Source organism: Colossoma macropomum, unplaced genomic scaffold (assembly GCF_904425465.1).
Source record: "Colossoma macropomum unplaced genomic scaffold, Colossoma_macropomum, whole genome shotgun sequence".
In the NCBI taxonomy this organism is placed as follows: Eukaryota; Metazoa; Chordata; class Actinopteri; order Characiformes; family Serrasalmidae; genus Colossoma; species Colossoma macropomum.
The window spans coordinates 14,221,856-14,236,061 of record NW_023494794.1 but is presented as its reverse complement, the minus strand read 5'-3'; the positions used below and the strand labels follow the sequence as shown (position 1 = coordinate 14,236,061).

The following is a 14,206-nucleotide window of genomic DNA, read 5'->3' as shown; positions in this document are numbered from 1 at the left end:
ATACCATAGCAACCACCTAGCAACACCCTAGCATCCACCTGGGGGATACCATGGCAATCATCTCGCAACTACTGGGAATTCCACAGCAACCAACTAGCAACACCCTAGCATCCACCTGGGATACCATAGCAACCACCCAGGACACCATAGCAACCACTGGAGATACCATAGAAACCACCTAGCAACACCCTAGTAACCACCGAGGATACCATGGCAACCACATAGCAACACCCTAGCAACCGCCTGGGGGATACCATGGCAATCACCTAGCAATACCTTAGCAACTACCTGGGATACTACAGCAACCAGTGGAGATACCATAGCAACCACCTAGCAACACCTTAGCAACCACCGGGGATATCACAGCAACCAACTAGCAACACCCTAGTAACCACCAGGGATACCATGGCAACCACCTAGCAACACCTTAGCAACCACCCAGGGCACCATGGCAACCACCCAGCTTCAGAGTGGAGAATAACAGGCTAATGAGGCAAATCCCAAACAAACAGCCGCACACAGGCAGAGTAACGTTTCTATTTATATATGAGGAAGTTAATTAAGACTCTCAGAATCATTATCTCAGTTTATTTTGGGCTTTTTTCTGAGGCAGAGCAGCATTTCTGTGTCTGCAGTAAGTGGCGTCATCTGCCCAGAGCAAAGAAACACAAAATAACCACAAAAAATATAAAAAGCAGGTGTTTTATTTTCCAGTGAAGTATGACGTTTACAACTTGACATTAAAGGGAAGCTCCACTGATTTTTCAAAAGTTCTGCATGATTAAATGGTTAAAGACCCAGGACCCTTCTAGGAGTGTTTAACAGAGAGCTGCCAATCAAGCTGCTCATTAGCCACGCCCACACAGTTCTCAGGTAGGTCTGATTAGTATTTTTATGTCAAGTTTTTTCATATTTTTATCTTACACTTTTTCATTCAAGCTTGAGAACACTCAGGTTTAGCATCATACAAACATTTGTAATATTTTACTTTGTGTTCCCTGCAATTTTAAGACATAAACAGAGTCGTCCAGGGTGGTTTGGTGTGAAACGCTCGGTTCTAGAGAAACTTACAGAGTCAGAATTGTTCACAGTGGTGGTGATAGGAACCAGACGTCCACCTCTAAAAGCTCCCTCACAGAAAGTTACTACATGAAATGGTTATGAATTCACTGCCTGATGACTGAGACACTGATTATGATAGTTTTGGCCTTAAACTCCATTCATGGTGGAGGGATACACGCAGGGCGCTGTGAGGCAAAATAGTCCCCAAAGAAAACTTATTATTTCAGGTTTTCCACAATTTTCCATCATTAACATTCCATATAAACTCAGAAGACTCGTGTAGATTCACTGGTGGTTCTGGATAGTAAATAAAATGTCTATATTTGTGCTGTAGTCATGGTGACGTCTGATTCCTATCACTAAGCAAAAAACTTGAAAAAACTGTGGAGTTCCCCTTCACTGATCACTCCAGTCAGACTCCAGGTTGTAAACTGACACACAGAGATGAGTCTATTTGAGTACAATATTCCAGTCTGTATCGTTTATTTACATCTCTCTCTCTCTCTCTCTCTCTCTCTCGTCTGTGGAAGGTTCTGAAGGCACGGCCGAGCGTGTGAAGCGGTCAGTGGGCAGCGCTGCAGTCCGTAGGCTTGTGTTTGAGATAGTTTAAGAGTCTCGGAGGCACGTCCAGACAGTCTATAGCCTGAATCCTGTTCACCTGCTTCAGGTGCCGACGGATCACCAGCCTGCACTGAGACACCAACGACCTGGGACAGCCTGGGGGGGGGGGGGGGGGGGGAGAAAGGGGGGGTAGAGAGAGAGAGAGAGAGAGAGAGAGAGAAGAGAAGAGAAGAGAAAGAAAGGACAGAGAGAGAAAGGGAGGAGAGAGAAAGAGAGATAGAAGATGGGGAGAGAGAGAGAGAGAGAGAGAAGAGGGGGAGAGGGAGAGAGAGGGGGGAGAGAGAGGAGGGGGGGAGAGAGAGAAAGAGAGAGAAGAGGGGGAGAGAGAGGGAGAGAGGGGGAGAGAGAGGGGAGAGAGGAGAGAGAGAAGAGAAAGAAGAGAGAAGGAGTGAAAGAAGAGAGAGAAACAGATAGAAGAAGAGAAGGAGGTGAAGGAGAGAGAGAGAGCGAAAGAGAAGATAATTAAGGTGGAAGCATTTAAAATGTATTATTACTGTTTAATAACATAATATTGGGAAAAACAAAGCCTTTGATCTTTTATTTCTTCTTCCTCTCTACTTCTTCTGTTCTGTCTTCTTTTTTGTCTAATTTATCTCTCTCTCTTTCCTTTTACTTTTTCCATAAATTCTTTCTCCTGCCTCCCTTCTTCTCTCTTTTCCCTCCCTCTCTCTCTCCCTCTCTCGTTACCTCTCTCTCTCAGCAGCAGTTCCAGGGCCTCGTTCTGTTTGGTGCTCTTCTCTATGATCAGTGTAGGTAAGTAGACGTTGGCTCCAAACTCGATCAGCAGTCTGATGAACTCCACGCTGCAGCCGTGTCTGAGGCACATCTCCAGCACCGTCTTCCTGGCTGGCACCGCCCGGCCGGACGCTTTGTCCTCGGGCCAGTTGTAGTTGGGGTCGGCCCCGTACAGCAGTAGGATTCTGAAACAGTCCAGGTGACCGTAGACGGCCGCCAGGTAGAGCGGCCCGCTGCACACGGCCACGCCGGACGTCCACAGCGTGACCTTCGACCTGGCGTTGACCTCGGCGCCGTGGCGCAGGAGCTGGCGGAGGATTTCGGCGTCCCCCTCGCGGGCGGCCGTCAGCACGGGGGAGCTGCTGTTCCGGAGGTTTCCGCTGGGGTCGGCGCCGGCGCGGAGCAGAGCCAGAACACAGCCAAGGTAACGGCCACAAACGGCGGAGAACAGCGGCGTCTGAGCCTTCACGTCTACGCTGTCCACCTCCGCACCGTGGGCCAGCAGCAGCTGCAGACAGCGCAGGTGACCTAAACACATACAGTTTACTTTATCGGGTTCCATTAGAGGTGTGAAGCTCAATTTACTCATGAATGTGCAAACCTCACTTCCAAAAAATATGCGAAATGCACACAAAACAAAGCAAATTGTTAATCTACTGATATTTAAACAAAAAATTTGACAAATACGAAATATTTAATGTTTGATCTGATTAACTTTATTTTCTGTAAATATTCTGAAGCTGATGCCTGAAAAATGTGCCTTAAAATACTTTTATTAAAAAAACACTGTCCGTTGCTGCATCCAAACAGTTGCACAGCGGAAGTCATTTATTAACAGCGTCTAGAAACGCCGCCAACTTCTTTGGGCTCGAGCTCATCAGAAATGGACTGATGCTCAGTGGAGACAAGTACCTGTGGTCTGACGAGTCGCCTTTCAGACTGTTTATGGAAATAATGGGTGCCGTGTTCTCCAGGCCAGAGAAGAGAAAGAACATCCAGATTGTTACCAACATGAAGCTCAAAATGCAGCAGTGGGACCCGTACATCTGTGAAAGCATCACTAACACTGAGCACATTTAGGAGCAACATATGCAGCAGGAGGGACGTCCAGGGACACAGGGCTCATTCAGACGAGCTGATCTCTAGGAGGTGCAAAGGATGACAGAGGAGGTGGGGGTCCAGCGTAGAGGCCATGGACCTTTTTTGGGGCAGTTATGGGCTGGAGGTTAGGGAACCAGCCCTGTGACCGGAAAGTCGCCGGTTCGATTCCTCTGAGCCGACAGGACATGACTAAAGTGCACCTAACACCCAACTACTCCCCGGGCGCTGCGGGTAAGGCTGCCCACCGCTCCGGGCAGGTGTGCTCACTTCCCCCTAGTGTGTACATGTTCACTAGCGTGATTGTGGGTGTTTCACTGCACAGATGGGTTGCTGAGTCCCTGTTGTGGGATTAATAAAGAGTAACACATCAAGAGTAACTTGATGATGACCTCAGGCTCACACGGCTTCTCCAGAGCGCCCCATTCTATTGGTCAGTGCTTTTCTATGTAGATTTAACATGCAGTGCCCAGTCTGTGTGAGAAAGATCATCCAATATGTTTGGGATGAACTGGAGTGGCATTTGTGTTCCAGAACCATCCAGCATCAGTGAATCTTGTCCTATATCCTATGCTTTTCTGAACATATTGTGGATATCGTCAGTACCTGTAGACACTGACCAACTGCTTGTTTCATTATATAGAGAGCAAACTTAGTCTTGTTTACCTGGATTTACTGCTAACTACTGAATTAAAATCTCTGTGTTAATAGTTTTTGATCATTTTTTAAAATGTAGCACTACTGGCTCTTTTTTCTCAGTTCCAGCTGATCAAACGTCTGAAAAAATAAATATTGTTATGTATTGGTATCATGGAAATTTTTTGAAGTATCACAATATTATATTTTTCAAAGTTTCAAAGTTTATTTCTACAGCATTTAAGGAGTTTAACCTATAATGTCCATGTTTTATTTGTGCATTTTTAACATATGAAGAAAAATGTAAAAACAACTGAAATAAACCGGACAGTTATCACACTGTTTTAACGCACGCAAGAGCTGATTTTGACATGGCTGAAATCTGGCAACCCTACTCCTAAAATCCCCAACCTATCATGGAGTGAACACGCTCAGTTAGTTATGATTCCACATTCCTCCTGACTTTAAGCCTAGACTTGGACTAAACTGTAAACCCTAAAAGGGGCAACACAGGGTTCTGTGAGCCCCGATAAACAAGAACCACTTCTTTCTATGTAGATTTAACATGCAGCGCCCAGTCTGTGTGAGAAAGATCTGCACCTTTAGAGGCGGCCATGCGTAAAGGTGTGCTGGGAACGCCCCAGCCGCTGCGCTGGTTGATGCACTTCCTGTAGCGCTCCTGTGACAGCAGCTCCTCCAGCAGGAAGTGGTCATCGTTAGCCGCGGCGCGGTTCAGCTCCAAGCTCTCAGCAGCGTACTCGTCCTCCTCCGCGGGACGCAGCTGCAGCATCGACCACACCTGGAGAAACAAAGGAGATGAAAACAGCTGTAACGAGTTCAGATCTCTTTACAGTGGTGGTGATAGGAACCAGACGTCGCCATGACTACAACACAAATATAGACATTTTATTTACTATCCAGAACCACCAGTGAACCTACACGAGTCTTCTGAGTTTATATGGAATATTGATGATGGAAAATAGTGGAAAATCTGAAATAATAAGTTTTCTTTGGGGACTATTTTGCCTCACAGCGCCCTGCATACTATGTATCCCTCCACCATGAATGGAGTTTAAGGTCAAAATCTTCTCAAAACTCCCATAAAACAGTGTCTCAGTCATCAGGCAGTGAATTCATAACCATTTCAAGTAGTGACTTTCTGTGAGGGAGCTTTTAGAGGTGGACGTCTGGTTCCTATCACCACCACTGTGAACGATTCTGACTCGGTAAGTTTCTCTAGAACAGAGAGTTTCATGCTTAAATTGGTAAAAAAAAAATGTTTATACTATGTGAAGCTTTAAGATGTTCCTCTTTAGAGGTGGGCAATATGGCAAAAATACAATACCGCGATACTTCAAGTATTTTTCATGATACACGATACGTCATGATATTTATGTTCTCATATGTTGGACCAGAGAAAAAAGAACCGGTAGGGCTACATTTTTAGAAATACAATTAAAAACTGTAAACACAATGATTTTTTAATTCAATATTCGTCACTAAATCCATCATCATGTATAAAATGAGATTTTATTTATTTATTCATCTGATCAGTTGGAACAGAGAAAAAAGAGCCAGTAGTGCTACATTTTAAAAAATACTATCAAAAACTATTAACACAATGTTTTTATTCCATATTTGGCACTAAAACCAGTTAAACCTGACTAATTTGGCTCTCTTTATAATGAACCATGCAGTTGGTCAGTGTCTACAAATACTGACGATATAGACAATATGTTCAGAAAAGCATATTGTACTGTAGTGTGACATAATTTATCATGATAACGATATATATCGTCATATTATCCAGCCCTATCCTAAGCTGAACCATAACGGAGCCTAACTGAGCCTAAACACAGGCTGGTTTTCAAGCCGAACACTAAATGGCATGTTCAGAATAGTAACTGCACCGCTGAAGGTGCTATTTAGTGCAGTGATTTGGGACGCAGCCGCAGGACGCAACCAGCCCTGCACCAGCCTGTGAGCGAGCAAACGAGAGAGAGAGAGAGAGAGAGAGAGAGACAGGTATAATGACAAGACTAGAACGGCTCTTTATCTGCTTCAATAGATGAAATGCATTTAGAGATCAACCAGGCATTAAAATGCACCAGACATCAGAGCTCAGAGCCGGACACCTGGCAACCCTACTTTGCGGGGGGGTAAAACGTGATATTACTGACTAAAGGGGACCTTTTAGATTCATATTCAATGTTCATAATTTTATTGTTGCTCTACTAGAGCAGATTTACAGCTTCAATGTTCCAAAAACACATTATTTTCCTCATACTGTTCGTCTCTATCCACCCTCTGTCTGAAATGCTCTGTTAGAGCTCCTGTGTCTTTAAGCCCCGCCTCCCGACGAGCCCAGTGTGCTCTGATTGGTCAGCTCACCCACTCTGTTTTGACTGGTCAGTCGCCAGAGCAGTTCCGCCCCTGTCCTGCAGTCTGCAGTCTCCTGAGCAGCTGTAAACTCCGCTGTGGCTGTTCTTTAATCAAAAAAAAAAAAGGTTCTATATAGAACTATGAACACTCAAAGAACCCTTTGCAATGTTTTAATGGTTCTTTACATCACATAAGTGTTCTACAGATTGATGTAGAATGTGTTGTACGTGGAACTATACACAACCTTTTTGAAAAGGGTTCTATATATCACAATCTACAGCACATTTTCCATCAATGTGACGATGCAAAGAACCCTCAATCACGCAAAGGGTTCTCTGAGTGTTCACGGTTCTATACAGAACCATTTTCTGTACTAAAGAACCCTTAAAGCACCATCTTTTTTAAGAGTGTATATAAACTCCTCCAGTTCGAATCCAAATCTCACACACTTAACACGCGCTTAAAAATGTCCCTTCAAGGGTTCTTTAGTAAAGTGAATGGTTCTATTTAGAAACATGAGTTCTATATAGAACCATTTCATGCTTAAAAGGTGAGGGAGAATGTGTTATATATGTTTCTATGTAGAACCTTTTTGAAAATAGTTCAAAAAAAGCTTGACATTGCCACAACAGAAGAACACTTTTTGGTGATAGAACCACATACAATCTGAAGAACATTTAACCATACAGAGAACCACTGCTATACAGAACCAAATCTTGCTTACATGGTAAAATGGTACTTCAAATTGATGGAGAATGTGTGCATATGGTTCTATATAAAGCCTTTTTGAAAATGGTTCTATATAGCACCAAAAAGATTCTTATATTTTTACAAACTTGACATCATAATAATAACAGAACCTTTTTTGGCGCTATATAGTCATCTAGAACCGTTTCGCCATGCAAAGAACCATTTAGGCATCCAAATTGTTAAATTAAGAACTCATGGTTCTCAACAGACCTACTGCCTTTACTAAAGAACCACCTTTTTTAAGTGTAGGTTGAAACCAAATGAGGATCTCCACTGATTTGGTGACCACTAGTATTGAAAAAGGGGTTCAAATTCTGAAAATAATCATTTTGTTCGCTATTAAAAGCCTCTAAAAGTTCCTCTAAGCTTAATACAAAACCCACCCATCTATCCTGTTAGCCAGGCAGCTAATTAGACGAAGCTAAAGTTAGCTTGTAATTCGAACTTCCCGTTCCACCTTAAATGCTGCAGCAGTTCCATTCTAGCGCTTCAGGCGGCGGAATGTTTTTGCTGCAGCATTTAAGGTGGAACGGAGAATTCGAATACAAAGCTAGGGAACAGGAAACAAGAGGCTCTGGAGTGAAAATTGTTCACATTTTAGACTCACATTTAATAAAATTAACCCTCCTAAAACCCAAAATAGTATTAATCTGTAGTTTAAAGATAAAAACGTTACAGAAATTACTGCTAAAGTTGCTCATCTGATGTAAACAAAACGGACAAGCGCGCCTAATTAGCCATTACAGACATTTATCTGCTCGTAATTCATTTCCAAAAGTGCTCAACACCAAATTTAAAGAATTAAGACACGAAATTTATGCCGAAAATGCCAAATAAACGGGGTTTTATGTGATATTTTTGTTATTTATATCTCGTTAGCTTCTCTCAAGGACACTCACCGGCTAGTAGCAGCTGGAACCTTTCCGATTGGCCAGAATTCGTCACGTGGTAAGACTTTTATTTTGCTAAATGAAAACATACACCTCAGGCGCTTCAAAAATTGGTGGATTTACTGGATGAAAAATAAAAAAATAAATAAATACATGGACGCACGTATATAAATACAAATTTTAAAAAATATTTATTGACTAAAATCAAGTGGAAAAAATGGTGCAAAAAATAAAAAAATGAAACAAAATGACAACTTTCACCGACGTGCATGATTAAAATATTTGTAAAAAAAATCATAAGAAAATGAATTACAGCAAAAACAGTAAAAAAATGTTTGGTTTATTTAATGCAAAATATAAAAAGGATGCATGTTTAAAAAAAAAAGGCAGTGCAAAAAAAAGCATTCATAGAAGTGCACAGTAAAATTATGAAAATATATTTTTTTGCAAAAATGAAAATTATAGAATGCAAAATACATTTTGAAACATTTCACATTTTCTCTCCTGACTATTGCTTTGAAATTTAAAATCAAGCATACAAATAAGGGCAGACGTTAATTAACTGGCTTTCAAACATAATTTGTTTTCCATTAGTTTACATGGTTAGAGTCTCTTTACAAACATTACAAGAAAGCAAAATTACAAGGCATGTGCCTCTGACAAACAAACCCACAGGAAGTTTCACGTCACGATATTCACAGGGCCAGAATCCTTTGTAAAATAAAATACACTGTTCCAATAAATCACTAAGTGGGTTCCCAAGATTAAAATATAAAAACACACACATGGACCACCTGCTGATGTTATACACAATACATCTGCATTTCACACTATAGAAAAACATCCAATGTTCAGGCACAGGTTGGTTCATTTTAAATGACATTCCAAGCTATGTGAAGGATCTTCAGTAAGTATTAGGGTGGGAATATTTAGGCACCTCAAGATCCAGTTCAATTTCGATTCAGGCTGCAAAGACGTGACTGTTAAACTTTATGCAAAAACTATTTACACATTAAAGCTTGAGGATATTTTGCGCTTGAATGCAGAATCTTTCAAGAAAAAACTGCAATATGTTTAAGACTCGATTATTTTCTTCCACCCTCATTACAGATTTGTTTGGATTTCACAGAAATGTTTTAAGAGGACCCTGGGATCAGATTCCCAATCATTACAGGAAATTAATCCAAGAAATACTCTATATTGCCAAAAGTATTCACTCACCCCTGAACTCAGGTGTTCCAATCACTTCCATGGCCACAGGTATATAAAACCGAGCACCCAAGCCTGCAGACTGCTTCTACAGACATTAGTGAAAGAATGAGTCGCTCTCAGGAGCTCAGTGAACACCAGCGTGGTACCGTGACCGGATGCCACCTGTGCAACAAGTCCAGTCATGAAATTTCCTCACTACTAAATATTCCACAGTCAGCTGTCAGTGGTATCATAACAAAGTGGAAGCGATTGGGAACGACAGCCACTCAGCCACGAAGTGGTCGGCCACGTAAAATGACAGAGCGGGGTCAGCGGATGCTGAGGCGCATAGTGCACAGAGGTCACCAATGTTCTGCAGAGTCAATCGCTACAGACCTCCAAACTTCATGTGGCCTTCAGATCAGCTCAAGAACAGCGTAGAGAGCTTCATGGAATGGGTTTCCATGGCCGAGCAGCTGCATCCAAGCCTTACATCACCAAGCGCAATGCAAAGCGGTGAATGCAGTGGTGTAAAGCGCCGCCACTGGACTCTAGAGCAGTGGAGACGTGTTCTCTGGAGTGACCAATCACGCTTCTCCGTCTGCCAATCCGATGGACGAGTCTGGGTTTGGCGGTTGCCAGGAGACGGTACTTGTCTGACTGCATTGTGCCGAGTGTAAAGTTTGGTGGAGGGGGGATTCTGGTGTGGGGGTGTTTTTCAGGAGTTGGGCTCGGACCCTTAGTTCCAGTGAAAGGAGCTCTTAATGCTTCAGCACCAAGAGATTTCGGACAATTTCATGCTCCCAACTTTGTGGGAACAGTTTGGGGAGTTTGGCCCCTTCCTGTTCCAACGTGACTGTGCACCAGTGCACAAAGCAGGTCTATAAAGACATGGATGAGCGAGTTTGGTGTGGAAGAACTTTACCGGCCTGCACAGAGTCCTGACCTCAACCCCACAGAACACCTTTGGGATGAATTAGAGTGGAGACTGTGAGCCAGGCCTTCTCACCCAACATCAGTGTTTGACCTCACAAATGCGCTTCTGGAAGAATGGTCAGAAATTCCCATAAACACTCCTAACCCTTGTGGAAAGCCTTCCCAGAACAGCTGAAGCTGTTATAGCTGCAAAGGGTGGGCCGACATCATATTAAACCCTATGGATTAAGAATGGGATGTCACTCAAGTTCATATGCATGTGAAGGCAGACGAGCCAATACTTTGGCAATATAGTGTATTTCTAAAAATGCCCTTAAAGATCTGCGTATACAATCAAATTACCCATGTGGCCACGAAACACTGATAAAAATCCCATTCAACCTAATGAGAACCTGTACAACACGATTCATTTACACTCTCGAAAATGATGGTTCTTCAGGGGTTCCTTTAGTAAAGAATATGGTATAGAACTCAAAGAACCCTTTCCATGATTAAACCATTCTTTGCATTGTTAAATGGTTCTTCATATTAATGAAGAATGTGCTATAGATGGTTCTACATTGAGCCTTTTTGAAAAGGGTTCTTCTACTGTTACAATGTCAAGTCCATAACAATATGTAGAACCATATAAAACACATTCTCCATCAATATAAAGAATCTTTTAATCATGCAAAGAACCTTTTAATCATGCAAAGCGTTCTTTGAGTGTTCATGGTTCTATTTAGAACCATTTCCTTTACTAAGGAACCTTTTTTTTAAGAGTGTAAATGAATAACTAAACTGAGTCTGTTTCTCAATAGATCTGATGGGATTTTTACCAGAGTTCTGTAAAGTTTGTCCAACCTGGCAACAGTATCTATGATAAACATGCCCCGCCCACAAATGTGTTCTAAGTCTCCTGACTTATGTAATGGAACTGCCTCGTTATGGCAAAGGGCTCCTAATTTAAATAAGAATATTTGCATATTGCAGTTTTACATTTTCCCTTTTCCTCCATTCAGCCTGAGAACTCACAGTAGTGAAAAGCCCTTTTAGTCCATGTAGCTGAATTTTTAACAGTGTTCCCTTTAACACAAATAGTGGACAATTGTGTAAAATAAATACTCAAATAAAACATGATAAAAAGTGCAGTGATTCAGTGACGTTTGCAGTGCTTTTCCCAGCTTTTGTTCCTTTTAAATTTCCAAAATAAAGAACTAAAAATGTGACCTTTTGATCTTTAGGGGTGGCTTTGCTAAATTACTGCTTCGTATACAGTAAATATTAACAAGATTTTTGAAAACAATTGTAAAAGCAACAGTAATAGATAAATATAAATGGACACACAATCTTGTGCAGAAGTTTGGGCACCCCTGTCAAAGCTTTCTAGATTTTCTTCTTTTTTTAATCATCACTATGCAACTTTTGCCGCACACCTAAGCTGCTCCAGGTCCGGTCAGGTTTGGGATTTCAGATCACGAACAGCTCTTGGACCAATCAGGGCCGAGTTTCTGACCAATCAGGACCAGCCTTCTGAGTGAGGTTCACTTTTCAGCTTTTTTTTGGTGAACTGCTTCAAATCATCAGCTGTTATTTTGTTTTATATTACAAATAAGATCTAAACATTAAAAGAAGAACGGCACAGCGACCACTCAGCAACCCCTTAATGATGTTTGGGGCCAAACAGCCAATCACATGTAAAGCATTGCTTTTCTTAACATAATTTACACAACGTAACGGCAACTAGATCCCTGCTCAGATAACACTGACATAACACTGACATTTAGGCCCGAAACATACTTCACGCAAGGATGTGAACACAGACGCTTTGAACTATGTGAGGCATTTCATAACGCAACGCAAGCGCAAGCTGCAATCTGAGCAGGGGGCGCTATAAAGACAGCCAAGCCTGTCCAAGCAGTCCTGTACCGCCAGCGTGTTTTCTCAACTGCCATAGCAGACGAGCAGAGGAGCCTCACGTAAAAGTGGCTTATCCACATTTATCTGTTGAGGCTGTTGGAATAACAGCAGATCCTCTCTGATTTGTCCTCTAGCGCCTCCTTCAGTACTGAGTGCTTTAACCGCCACAGCAGCGCAAGAACGAGCGCCGTCATTTGCGTTCGTGTCGTTGTGTGAAGTACGTTTCGGGCCTTAGTAATATAACAGTGTCGTGTTATCATTAGCTGTTACTGTCATGACATGCCAACGTCTGATGCTCATGATGTATTACGTCACACGCTAAGCACACTCTAGCTAGCCGTCACAGGGCGTTACGTAAACTTTGAGCATTTAACGCTGGTGCTATAAAAGTTAAGCATTAAAATTTTTCAGCACTGAAATAAAACCAATATAAAAAGCTCATAAAATAAATCGCAATAAGATTTATATATATATATATATATATATATATAAATAATGCTAACAGTTAAACAATAAAATCTAAAGACCTGAGAAGCAGTTGATCACGTGAACAACATGCAAATTCTCGTAGACAGCGGAGCCTTCAGTCTGACGGCCACAGCTGCCCAGCAAAACATCAAAAATGACCAATAATTGCTGCTTTGTGTTTACTGGGAATAAATGGCGTTTGGTGAAGTTACTCACAATGAGCCTGATAACTATGACTGCTGTGTTATTTCAGCAGAGAATAATTCATTTGAACAGACTGTCAGATATTGGATGTCAGTTCGCCTAGACGGAACTACGCGGGTGGGAGAGGGACTAATGATTCCGATTTTCTGCAGGAGCGGGACTGACACTCCCGTGCAGACCTCTAATTCTATCTCTACTATCCAGATGTTTAACCCACACCAGCAGGAGCTCACGCACGGTTGGAAGTCATATAAACTAAACACATATAAACATATGTAAACTAAAGGTCAGACCTGACATTTAATATGCATTTTTAAAAGCCAATCAGTTAATTCTACATTAAAAAAAACACGTAGACAAAATATCTGAATGGAGATGTAAACACGTCTGTCGTACGAAAGAAATCAAACATTAAGGCTGCTGTCTAGAAAACTGCTGTTAATGATAACACAACACATATTACTGGACATAATCTGTCATGACAACTCCTGACGGTATGTGACGTGCGCCATAACAGGGATAAATCAATGTTAGAAAAAAAACTTTTCATGCCAATGAATAAAAGTTATACTGAAAAATGACAAAGACCACCTGACTCGACTGAATAGGGTTCAAGTAAAGCCAGCAAAAGCACTGCTGTTCATGCAGAGGTAGTGCTAAAAATGCTGTTTTCCACCATTATTGACATTTTCCTTTCTAATATTCCTGCAGTGTAATTTCTTGCTCCTGAAATTTAGCTGCTTGACTCCTCCTCATGTGATTGGCTGTTTGCTGTAAACATGCACTGATGAGCACAAAAGGGGATGCAGAGACTAGTCGATCTGACGATTTTACTGCTCGACGATGGCGGTTCAAATCCGATGACGACAGGTGAGGAGCTCTGGTCATTTCGTGGTCTGTATCTCAGGTTTCCTGAAGATCACACTCTTAAAAATAATGGCTCTTCAAGGCTTCTTTAGTAAAGAAAATGGTTCTATATAGAACCATGAACACTTCAAGAGCCCTTTGCATGATTAAAGGGTTCTTCAAATTATAAAATCATTCTTCAGATTGATGGAGTATATCACTGTTGTCGGAGCAAAACCTCGTATCTCCAAAACGGTAACTTTAAAGGAGAAGGAAAAAACCTACTTTACTTTTAATGTAAGTCAATGGAACCAGAATTTTTTCCATGTCATTTTGTGTCATTTCTTTTGGTCCATTCATCATGAAATTTATATACAATGTAAAGAAAAACAGACATTTTTAAATTATGTAAAAAAACTGAAACACGATAAAAAATTGGGATACAAGGTTTTGTTCCGACAACAGTCATGTGCTGTGTATTGTTCTAT

General features: G+C 41.6%; 1 protein-coding gene across 2 annotated transcripts; it reads right to left on the bottom strand.

The window, feature by feature from the left end:
• Positions 1-1,347: 1,347 nt before the first annotated feature.
• asb12a (ankyrin repeat and SOCS box-containing 12a) lies at positions 1,348-8,212 on the bottom strand. Of its 2 annotated transcripts, none has more exons than XM_036580327.1 (4): positions 8,184-8,212; positions 4,753-4,951; positions 2,371-2,946; positions 1,348-1,779 (listed from the first exon to the last, which is right to left on the bottom strand). In XM_036580327.1, exons 2-4 carry the CDS (start codon positions 4,940-4,942, stop codon positions 1,625-1,627), a joined length of 921 nt encoding a protein of 306 aa, XP_036436220.1. In that variant the 5' UTR covers positions 4,943-4,951; positions 8,184-8,212; the 3' UTR covers positions 1,348-1,624. The 2 variants fall into 2 exon arrangements, with proteins under 2 accessions (XP_036436220.1, XP_036436219.1); XM_036580326.1 differs by lacking the exon at positions 8,184-8,212 and adding an exon at positions 6,544-6,636.
• Between the last annotated feature and the right edge of the window lie 5,994 nt (positions 8,213-14,206).